The sequence below is a fragment of the Pipistrellus kuhlii genome, unplaced genomic scaffold (genome assembly GCF_014108245.1).
Source record: "Pipistrellus kuhlii isolate mPipKuh1 unplaced genomic scaffold, mPipKuh1.p scaffold_m20_p_24, whole genome shotgun sequence".
In the NCBI taxonomy this organism is placed as follows: Eukaryota; Metazoa; Chordata; class Mammalia; order Chiroptera; family Vespertilionidae; genus Pipistrellus; species Pipistrellus kuhlii.
Window position 1 is genome coordinate 11,582,433 of NW_023425523.1, and position 11,062 is coordinate 11,593,494.

The 11,062-nt window shown below is 54.2% G+C and overlaps 1 protein-coding gene across 2 annotated transcripts; it reads left to right on the plus strand.

Annotated features, from left to right (window-relative positions):
- Positions 1 to 40: 40 nt before the first annotated feature.
- Positions 41 to 10,817, plus strand: MINDY1 (MINDY lysine 48 deubiquitinase 1). Of its 2 annotated transcripts, XM_036453192.2 has the most exons (11): positions 41 to 566; positions 3,581 to 4,167; positions 4,210 to 4,540; positions 4,938 to 4,995; positions 5,286 to 5,350; positions 6,623 to 6,781; positions 7,112 to 7,214; positions 8,036 to 8,178; positions 9,363 to 9,554; positions 9,837 to 9,989; positions 10,274 to 10,817. In XM_036453192.2, exons 2-11 carry the CDS (start codon positions 3,938 to 3,940, stop codon positions 10,352 to 10,354), a joined length of 1,515 nt encoding a protein of 504 aa, XP_036309085.1. In that variant the 5' UTR covers positions 41 to 566; positions 3,581 to 3,937; the 3' UTR covers positions 10,355 to 10,817. The 2 variants fall into 2 exon arrangements, with proteins under 2 accessions (XP_036309085.1, XP_036309084.1); XM_036453191.2 differs by having other exon boundaries at positions 3,581 to 4,540.
- Positions 10,818 to 11,062: the final 245 nt, after the last annotated feature.

Sequence of the window (11,062 nt, forward strand, 5' to 3'; positions counted from 1 at the left end):
CTCACCAGAGAGGCACAAGCGCTCCGTCCTTCCAGAGGCAGGCGGAGGCAAGAGAAAGGGTCTGTTGTTTTTCTCTCCTTGTTTCTCTCTCTCTCGCTGCTGATCACCACGCTGCTGACCAGGTCGGAAAGCCCTGATGGAAACCCTCCGGTGCTGGGCAGGCCCCTCCTCCTCCAAGGAGCCTGCCCTTGACTAATTTTTCTTTGTCCCGATGGGAAGAAAAGAGAGAAGGACGGAAAAAGAAAAACCTCAAACTTCCCTTTGAAAACCGGCTTGGAGTCAGGGCCCGAATCGCTCATCGGGGATTCGGCAACTCGGGAATCCTGAAGACACGCTTGGAGCCACAGAGGAGCACCTGGGCTGCACCCCTACCTGCTTGCACCCTCCTCCCGTGGGACCTGGGCGTGGGTCCGGAAGTGGCCAGGACCCAGCAGGACGGCCGCTGCTCGTAAACCTGGATAAGCTGTGGCGTTGACAGCTGGGAAGGCAGCTGGGACGGTGGCGGCGCCCCATCGAATTGTCGGAGCTGAGCCCTCCTTCTCCGTCCGGGAACAGCCTTCTTGAAGGTAAAAACTTTGTTTTGTCCCCGTCTTTCACCTCCTCTTCTACTCCCAGTGCTCTTCTCCCTCTCCGGCTCCGGGGAGGGGACACTGACTGTCCCTCCACCCCTGGTCTCTACAGGTCTGGATTGGAAGAGGAGGAAGGCAGGCAGAACATGTCAAAGGGATGCTGCTTGGTTCCTTATATTTTTCTTTTAATGAGACCTCCCCCCCCTCCCCCCGCTCCATTGCGAGCACGCACCGTGGTGGTGGCTGACTTACTCAGAGGGGAAATTTTAAACCCTTCGTGGCTTGAAGATTTGGGTCAGGCTGAGAAGGATACCAGAGTGGACACACGCAGGGAGAGGGGGACATTCCTGGAATGGGGTAGGAGGGTGCATGGCTTACTGAAGCTCCCTCTACCTGTGTTATATAGGCTTCTTCCAACTTTTGGCTACTGACTGCCACTGCTAGGGAGGGGCCAGGGCTATTTTAACTCCCTCACCCACAGCCAGAAGAGAATTCCTGCTGGGGAGAGAGCTTGAATGGAGAAAAGAGGGAAAGAATGGAATCCTGATTTGTTTGGGTACACTCCCCTCCCCCGTGCCCCCATCCTTCCCTGCTCTGAAACCCTCCATGCTCACCCCACCAGGTGTGCACCCACCGCACCGAGTGGAAATGCTCCACTCCACTTCCTGCCCCACCCCGTAAGGCTGAGCCCACTTTGCTTTGCCCAGTTTGTCCGTGGCCCAGCTGGCCCCGGTGTCCAGCTCCTGTTTGTTTGGGCTCATCCCCTTCGCCAACTAGCTGCCCCAACCCCCACGTCATTATTGATCTGGCACTGGACAGCTTTCCTACAAGCTGTTTTAACTTCCCCAGGCTCTGGTTCCTGCTTCCCAGGCTCATGCCAAGTGTCATCTGGGAAGGGAGGGAGGAAAGGAGAGAGAGAGAAACAACGTGTCAGGCCTGTAGGCATTTTTTTTTTTTTTCTGCTCTGATTCTAAATGAACAACATGCAGATGAGAGACAGCTCGCATAAATTGTTTGAGTCAGGAGGATGATCAATTTGGGTGACTAGGCTTATTTCCTTAACTTTTATGCTCCTCATCTTCCTCTCCCAGGCCTTACTGACCCTTACCCTAAATTCCTGCAGGATTGGACGAAGGAAGCATAGTCTCAAATTAGGAAGAAGCCAAAGAGAAGATTTCTGACAAGTTTAATTTCTTGCTTTAAAAAAAAAAAATTGAGCCGAGACTGGTTTGGCTCAATGGATAGAGCGTCAGCCTGCAGACTGAAGGGTCCCGGGTTCGATTTCGGTCAAGGGCATGTAACATGGTTGCGGGCACATCCCCAGTAGGGGGTGTGCAAGAGGCAGCTGATCGATGATTCTCTCTCATCGATGTTTCTAACTCTCTATCCCTCTCTCTTCCTCTCTGTAAAAAATCAATAAAATATATATATTTTTAAAATTGAGTTTCGGGAGCAAGAGGAAGGGAGGAGGGAGAGCAAGAGATGGGGAGATAGATAGATTAAACATCACTTTGCTGTTCCCCTTAATTTTGCATTCATTGGTTGATTCTTGTATGTGCCCTGACTGAGGCTCGAACCCTGTAACATATTGGGAGCATGCTCTAACCGAGCAGGACAAGCTTCATTTCTCGCCTTTTTTTACCCTGAGTCAGGGGTGAGGGCGAGCATGTTTCCCAGAAGGCACCGTTTGTGGCTTTTTATTGTTTATGGTCCACAGCATTAATTAAAGGTCTGTTCCTGCCGAACTTGATGCTTCATGCTGATAGAGAGCAGGTAAAACAGGTCCAGCGCTCACATCTAAAATGACCTAGATGGGAACAGACGGAGCACACGCACACATGAATGAATGTAGAGGGAGTACTTTGTATGTAAATCGATAATCATTTTTATATTCTGTATAAACAGTGGCGAGAGAGTATCTCTGGGTTAAGACAGGCTGGGAAGCAAAGAGGAGCTGGTGAGAGGTTGGCATCTCACCTCCAGAGAAGCTTACTGGAGAAATGGGGGGCGCTGTCGGGGCTGGGGGTGGGGAGTGGGGGGTGGGGGTGAGGGTTGTACTCCTAACCTGAAGTTATTTATCAACACAGTCTCTGTTCACGTCCCGACGGCCTCCATTTCCCTCTCTGGCCACAGGAAGCCCCTCCCAGGACCTTTTTGTTCTGGTGTGAGATTGTGTAAAGTTCAGCGGAGCCCTTGGAGGAGGAGGACTCCTTTCTCAGCCGCGTTTCGTCTTTAGGGGCACGATTCTGGCTCTGCATCTCTCTCTACTCTTCATCCCAAGCGCCATGTGGCTGTTCACCTGGCCGCCCCTGGGATGAGGCAGAGAAGGCAGTCCTAAGGGCACCTTCAGACACATTTAATTGTATGTGCTCAGGATGACCATCCAAGAACAGCCAAGGTGGGGTTTGGTGTAGGGCAGAGGCTGGGAGCTACCAAGGTGATGCCTGCTACAGGGTGAGAGCACTAAAGATCACTGTGTTAATAACCATTAATCTAGTTTTGTTGTTAATCTTCACCCGAGAATATTTTTTCCATTAATTTTCAGAGAGAGAGGGAGAAAGGAAGGAAGGGAAGGAAAGGGAGAAAGGGAGGCAGGGAGAGGGAGGGAGAGGTGGAGCAAAGGAGAAAAGGAGAGAGAGAGGAAGAGAGGAGGAGAGAGAGAGGAAGGGAGGAGGAGGAGAAGGGAGAGAAGAGAGAGAGAGAGAGGGGGGGGGGTGAGAGACAGAGAGAGAGAGAGAGAGAGAGAGAGAGAGAGAGAGAGAGAGAGAGAGAGAGAGAGAAACACACTACGTGAGAGCAACAGATCTATTGGTTGTCTTCTGCACGCGACCAATCCGACTGGGGCTGGGGATCGAACCTGCAACCCTTTGGTACGAGGGCTGACGCTCTAACTTTGATCACACTGGCTAGGCACCGATACTGTAGTTTTAACATTTCCTTCTCCATCTCTTTCCCTTCGGTCTTTCTCCTTTCCTCTGTCTTTTCTGCATTCCTGTCCTTATCTGTTCCAGGGAAGCTGATTCCACCCAATGTCTTCAGTCATCTCACTGGAATCGTCCCTCCCCGACCGGAAAGCCCTGCGCACTCTGGTCCCAGCCAGTTAGAGGTGGAGGAGTGCAGCCTGGGCCGCTCTCCTGTTTACCCCGCGGACTGACCCAGACGCTGCTCCGTAGCCCGGAGCGGCCGCAGACACTGTCCCGCCTCCCACGCCGCACTCCTTATCCGAGACCTTCCTGGGCCTATTTGCTTTCCGGCCAATGATTTCCTTCTCACTGGATCGGTCTTTCTTTTGCACATCAAGCCTAGATTAGGCAACTTCCTGCGGACTGCAGAGTCCTTTGGTGCCCCTCAGTTGGCCTCTTCTGACCATGGAGAATCATCAACCCCCTGAGTGTCCAGTCTCTGGCAAGGCCAAGGCTGCAGAAGCAGTCAGTCCTGAAAACCACGAGGTCCTAGAGGGACCAGATGAGCACCCCGGGGACCAGGATGCCGGAAATGCTACTGGAGCAGCCAGGGATGCTGATGGGGCGACCGGAGATGCTTCTGGAGCAGCCAGGGATGCTGATGGGGCGGCCGGAGATGCTTCTGGAGCAGCCAGGGATGCTGATGGGGCGGCCGGAGATGCTACCGGATCCGCCAGGGATGCTGATGGGGCGGCTGGAGGACAGGAGCCGGTAGATCACGGGTCACTGCCAGTCCAGGGCCAGGATAATCTTGAGTCCCCTCCACCTGACACTAGCTCAGACTGGCCAGGGCCAGCCCCCAGGACACAGCCTGAGGCAGAGACAGCGGGTGCGAGCTCGGGGCCCCAGGAGCTCCCCCAGTCCCCCAGGGCCCAGCAGCTGGAGCTGGATTTCTACTGTGTGAAGTGGATCCCCTGGAAGGGAGAGCGGACGCCCATCATCACCCAGAGCACGAACGGCCCCTGCCCGCTCCTCGCCATCATGAACATCCTCTTCCTTCAGTGGAAGGTAAAAGGGGTTCGGGGTTAGGGTGGGGAGGGGCTCAGAATATGCTGAGGGGGGTCTCTTCCCTGAACCACTTCCTTGATCATCCTGATTTCCTCAAGTCAGTCAAAACTTTTCAAATTACTCTTCCTATTTCTCCAGCTTGAACAAATGAAAGATGTTCATAAAAACGAACAAAAAAGGCAGTTCTCTGTCCTCCTATATCTTCTACTCTCTAGCAAATGGGCATGCCTTGCCGTGTTGCACATTCACTCCCTCGCTTGCATTGTAAGCTGCTTTCTTTCCGCCACACCCTACCGCCGGACAGCCCCTGTCCTCCCCCTCCCTCCCGTGGCTGCTCCCGAGGTGCCCTGTGGGGGGAAGCAGCAATGCTGACCCTCTGATCGCTCTCTGCCTCCAGGTGAAGCTGCCCCCTCAGAAGGAAGTGATCACGTCAGATGAGCTCATGGCCCACCTCGGTGAGTGACCGGGCCTCGAAGAGGAATCGCACAGAAGTACAAGCACCGTCCACTCATTCGGGGCTCTGATGGGTCAGGGAGGGTGGAGGAGTCGAACCATAGCAGGCCCTTCATCGTTGTGAGCTGATTTCCTCCTCTGGGGCATGAAAGGTCAGGATTCGAATCCAAGGCCCTTTCCAGCTCTGGAAACCAGTGGTTCGGTGACATTACCTCCATCCTTTCTCAGGAGAAGAGGAAGCTGCTCTGAGGGCAATGGGTGGGGGAGACTGACCAGGAATCCTGTCTTGCAGGAGACTGCCTCCTGTCCATCAAGCCCCAGGAGAAGTCGGAGGGACTTCAGCTTAATTTTCAGCAGGTGAGCGAAAAGGTCTGCGGACAAAGCGGTGTGCAGCCTTCCTGCTGCTTCTCAAGAGGGTTCCTTCCTTGAACTATGACTTTTTTTCTGCAGGAGGAAGAGGAGGTAAATCTCTGTCCTAGAAAACAAGTTTATCTGCCTAAGATAAAGAAGGGTTGAGGCGAGGGAGGAACGGAATGGCTTGGGAGAGAACCTGGGGAGAAAAGCAACAAGATTAAATATTTTACTTCTTGGGGGTGGGGCTGAAATGGAGGGGAGGAGAGGAAGAGCTAGACAGTCATGTTCTCGCCGAAACCGTTTGGCTCAATGGATAGCGCGTCGGCTTGGGGACTGAAAGGTCCCGGGTTCGATTCCGGTCAAGGGCATGTACCTTGGTTGCGGGCATATCCCCAGTAGGGGGTGTGCAAGAGGCAGCTGGTCGATGACTCTCTCTCATCGATGTTTTTAGCTCTCTCTCTCTCTCCCTTCCTCTCTGTACAAAATCAATAAAATATATTTAAAAAAAAAAAACCAGTCATGTTCTCTCCCTCCCCCTCCAGCTTCATTGAGATACGTAAGTTTCATAGTGTGCTGCCCTGGCTGGGTGGCTCAGTGGGTTGGGCACTGAAGGGTTGCAGGTTCAATTCCTGGGTTTTCTTGGGGGTGGGGGGGGAGAGATGCAGTAGGTAGCCAATCCATGTTTTGCTCTTACATTTATGTTTCTCTCTCCCTCTTCCTTCTTCTCTCGCTAAAAATAAAAATCACCCAACCAGTGTGGCTCATTGATTGAGCATTGACTTATGAACCAGGAGGTCACAGTTCAATTCCTGATCAAGCCCAGGTTGCGGGCTTGATCCCCCCAGTGGGGAGCATGCAGGAGGCAGCCTATCAATGATTCTCTCTCATCATTGATGTTTCTCTCTCTCTCTCTCTCTCTCTCTGTCTTCCCCCACCTTCCTCTCTGAAGTCAATTAAAAAATATTTTTAAAAATCAATAAAGAGCCGAAACCGGTTTGGCTCAGTGGATAGAGCGTCAGCCTGCAGACTGAAAGGTCCCAGGTTCAATTCCCGTCAAGGACATGTACCTTGATTGCGGGCACATCCCCAGTGGAGAGTGTGCAGGAGGCAGCTGATCAATGTTTCTCTCTCATCGATGTTTCTAACTCTCTATCCCTCTCCTTTCCTCTCTGTAAAAAAAAAAAAAAAATCAATAAAGTATATTTTAAAAAATCAATAAAGATATGCAATGTGTTCATTATTTAATATGACCACCAATTTTTTTTCTACCCCCAGAATGTGGACGACGCAATGACCGTGCTGCCTAAACTGGCCACTGGCCTGGACGTCAATGTGCGGTTCACAGGGGTCTCAGACTTTGAGTACACGCCGGAGTGCAGCATCTTCGACCTCCTGGGGGTCCCTCTGTACCACGGCTGGCTCGTCGATCCTCAGGTGAGGCTGGGAGGGCCCGGATGAGACTCTTACCCAGACTCACCAAGCCACAGAGAAGCATCGTTGTGTGGGCTGGGGGTTAGCGAGGTAGGGGCTAGGGGTGTAGGGATTAGATTGGCTTTGGAGGGAATCTGGTTTAGAGGCAGGACCCACTGGAGAATTCCTTGAACTTTAAAAAGTTGTTTGTAACATTCAAATACAAGCAAATCGTGGGCAGTTATTGAGACAGCAAAGGTTTCAGGAACCTTTGGTCCTAGGGTTGCAGTTCATTTCCTTCCTAAAAAGATCTCAATTTTTTTTCTCTTATTACCCCACTCCACGGCCGTGCAGAGCCCCGAGGCTGTGCGTGCGGTTGGGAAACTGAGCTACAATCAGCTGGTAGAGAAGGTCATCACCTGCAAGCACTCCAGCGACACCAACCTGGTGACAGAAGGTGAGCCCCCCTTCTCTTCTGTGGGCCTGACGTGGAGGTACGACGGCTACTTGGATTTATTGTTCGTTGTCTATCTCCCCCCACAGCCCCCATCCCACTAGAAAGCCAGTTTGGGGAACACATTAGTCCCCCTAGTGCTGTGGTCGGCAAACTGCGGCTCTCAAGCCACATGCGGCTCTTTGGCCCCTTGAGGGTGGCTCTTCCACAAAATACCATGTGCGGGCACATGCCCAGGTTGCGAGTGAAACTTCGTGGCCCATGCCCAGAAGTAGGTTTTCGGCTCTCAAAATAAATTTATTTTATTTTATTTATTGATATCTAAAAAATATATATTTTATTGATTTTTTACAGAGAAGAAGGGAGAGAGACAAAGAGAAACATCAATGAGAGAGAAACATCCATCAGCTGCCTCCTGCACACCTCCCACTGGGCATGTGCCTGCAACCAAGGTACATGCCCTTGACGGGAATCGAACCTGGGACCCTTCAGTCCGCAGGCTGACGCTCTATCCACTGAGCCAAACCGGTCAGGGCTCAAAAGAAATCTCAATTGTTGTACCGCTTATATTTAGCTCTGTTGACTAGTGAGTTTGCCGACCACTGCCCTAGTGCAGTGCCTGGCGGGAGTGAGGTAGCTGCTCAGCAACTGTGTGTTGAATGAATGAATGAATGAGTGAATGACTGCAGCCAGACTTCAGGGAAGAGATTTCGGAAAGTGGGACCATCCCCAGGCCTTTGGACAGGGACTCTCTGGCTGGTCCTCCTTCTGTGGGCTTGGGATTGAAGCCAAGGCCCCACCCCCGCCTTTTATGTCCCCCGCAGGCCTGATCGCAGAGCAGTTCCTGGAGACCACCGCGGCCCAGCTGACCTACCATGGACTGTGCGAGCTGACCGCGGCCGCCAAGGAGGACGAACTTAGCGTCTTTTTCCGAAACAACCACTTCAGCACCATGACGAAGCACAAGGTGTGAGGCCTCGGGTGGGGGAGGGCTGGCTGGTTTCCTCATGCCTGTTTCTCCTGGTGTGTTTCTGTCTGGACAGGGCGGGTTAAGCTCTGATAACAAATGACCCCCGAAATCCCGTGGTCTCCTACAACCAAGGTTTATCGCTGCAGACTGCTCGCCTCAGCTTCACTCTGGTTTTTTTTTTTTGTTGTTTGTTTTAAAATATATTTTATTGATTTTTTTACTGAGAGGAAGGGAGAGGGATAGAGAGTTAGAAACATCGATGAGAGAAAAACATCCATCAGCTGCCTCTTGCACACCCCTTATTGGGGATGTGCCCTTGACCAGAATCAAACCTGGGACCCCTCAATCCGCAGGCCGACGCTCTATCCACTGAGCCACACCGGTCAGGGCTCATCTTCACTCTGGGTCTCGGGCTGACCAAACAGTCTTCACCTGGAATGCAGGAGGGACCCCACACACTGGCTGGTAGTGCTTCCGCCTGGGATTGACACGTGTCATCTATGCTAGCATCTCACCGGCCAGAGCAAGCCATAGGAGTGAGCCTGCCATCAATGGCAAAGAGTCAGGAAGGGAATTTTTTAACAGTATCAAAGTCTTCCCACGTCAGGAATTGTTTTGGCTCTCTAGGAACTGAGTAGAAGAGGGAGCGGTCCTTGGTTCTCAAAGGGTTTCCCCGCACAGCCATCAGGTGAGCCTGGGGGCCGTGGTCGGCAAACTGCGGCTCGCGAGCCACATGTGGCTCTGGCCCCTTGGGTGTGGCTCTTCCACAAAACACCATGCACGGCCTGGGCGAGTCTATTTTGAAGAAGTGGCGTTAGAAGTTTAAGTTAAAAAAATGTGGCTCTCCAAAGAAATTTCGATCGTTGTCCTGTTGCTATTTGGCTTTGCTGACTACTGAGTTTGCCGACCACTGGATGGGAAGCAGGATCCCAGCTCTGAGGACTCCATGCTTGACCACAGGGATGGCCAGGCTCTCACCCAGCTGACCGTCCACTCGAACGTCTCTTCCCTCTCCCCTCAGCCACCCAGACTGATGAGAGACCCGCAGCTCACACCGACAGGTTCCGGCTGGCACCCCCATCGGTTCAAATGGTCCCCGGGCGTCTCCGGTGACGTGGGGCCATCCGTCCGCTGCCTCTGGATCCCCCGTCCCGCTAACGAACTCCGTCCCCTCCTCACAGAGCCACTTGTACCTGCTGGTCACCGACCAGGGCTTCCTCCAGGAGGAGCAGGTGGTGTGGGAGAGCCTGCACAACGTGGACGGAGACAGCTGCTTCTGCGATGCCGACTTCCACCTGAGCCACTCGCTGGGCAAGGGCCCGGGCGCCGAAGGGGGCGGCGGCTCCCCGGAGAAGCAGCGGCAGGTGGACCAGGTGTGCGGCGCTTCGGGGACCCCTCTGCCGGCCTGTGCGCTGCCTGCCTGGCATCCTCTAGCGAGGAGAACATGGCACCTCTGTCCCCTTCCTGTTCCCCACGTGGGGGCCATCGCCACACCGGGTGGCTGTTCTCTGGCCCCACAGAGACTGTCCTTGGCTGTGTGGTTTGCTCCGGAGGAGGAGGAACCAGGAGAAGTGGGAAGAGGAGGGAAAACTGGTTTGGGAACCCAACACTAGCCCGCAGCCCACCTCACAGCCCTGTCCTCTCCCCTCTCGCAGGACTACCTGATCGCCTTGTCCCTGCAGCAGCAGCAGCAGCCACAGGGCACGCTGGGCCTCAGCGACCTGGAGCTGGCCCAGCAGCTGCAGCAGGAGGAGTACCAGCAGCAGCAGGCGGTCCAGCCGGTGCCGGCGCGGGCCCCGTCGCCACAGGTGAGCCGCCGGCCCCTGTCCTTGGCGCTTGGGGTTCCTCCAAGCTCCCACCTCCCCAGGGTCCCATCCCTGCTTCTCCCACCCAGAGATCGGCTATTGCTATTCCTGCGATTGCCTCTTCAAGGTGTGCCTGGGGGGGCCTTCTCCTCGCTGGCCCTCTCCCCTGAGTCCTTTCCTCTCCCTCCCCCCCCCCACCTCTCCCCAGGGTGGCCTCCTTCCATCTAGAACCTCTGTCCATGGGCTCTTCCCAGGCTGATGGGTGACCCCTTGTTAATCCCGTACAGGGGAGAGGAGCGCCCTCGGGACGCCCGGCCGGGGAGCGGCGGCGGAGGCCCAAGCCGGAGTCCGACTGCGTCCTCCTCTAGGGCTCGGTGCCCGGGGCCGGCCGCCCTGCCTCCTCTCTCCGAGGCCGTGACCAGTTTGCTGGCTCCCCCAGGTCAACCCCTGAGATGTGCAGGGTAACTTATTTATGGACTGCTGGGGGGTCCGAGCAGGAAGGAAAGGTCAAGGTCAGACTCAGTGACGTCCTTGCTCGCTCACCGCGGCCTTCTCTTCCTCCCAGTCACCCAGGGCTGGGCCGCTGGGGTGAGGCTTTCTGATCCCCAGCTCCCCTTTCCCCAGGATATCACACTAATACACAGACTCAGGCTGGGGGGGGGGGGGGGGGTGTGTGTGTCCCTGCCTACACTGCACTTCCCCTAACTCCCCCGTGACGGGGTGGGGTCCTTCGGGCCATCCCGCAGGTCCGTCCGCCTCTGTTTCAGGATTTGGTTTGGGTTTCTATCTCCATTATTTGTAACGCCCTCCTAAGGGTTTGGAAATAAAAATGGTCTCCTGAGATCTGTTGTTTGCCTCACCGGGTAGCAAAGGGGTCAAGTGGTTGAGTATTTGACCCAACTGAGGAATGCAAAGTGGGTAGAGGTGTGAAGGGGTTGCCTGTCATATCTATTGTAAATGAGCCAGCAGGGGGCACCAGAGCCTGCGTTTCCCTCTGTGGTGTGTGTTTCTCTTGTTTTTGATAGGCCTTCTTAAGGGAATAGACCTCTAATTTGGAGGTGGGTTTCCAAGTCCCC

Bases quoted from the DNA above. Each gene is read 5' to 3' on its own strand.
- MINDY1 (XM_036453191.2), top strand. From the start codon at position 3,938: ATGGAGAATCATCAACCCCCTGAGTGTCCAGTCTCTGGCAAGGCCAAG. The intron at 4,541-4,937 runs GTAAAAGGGGTT...CTCTGCCTCCAG, and splicing joins TCCTCTTCCTTCAGTGGAAG to GTGAAGCTGCCCCCTCAGAA. The intron at 9,555-9,836 runs GTGTGCGGCGCT...CCCCTCTCGCAG, and splicing joins AGCAGCGGCAGGTGGACCAG to GACTACCTGATCGCCTTGTC.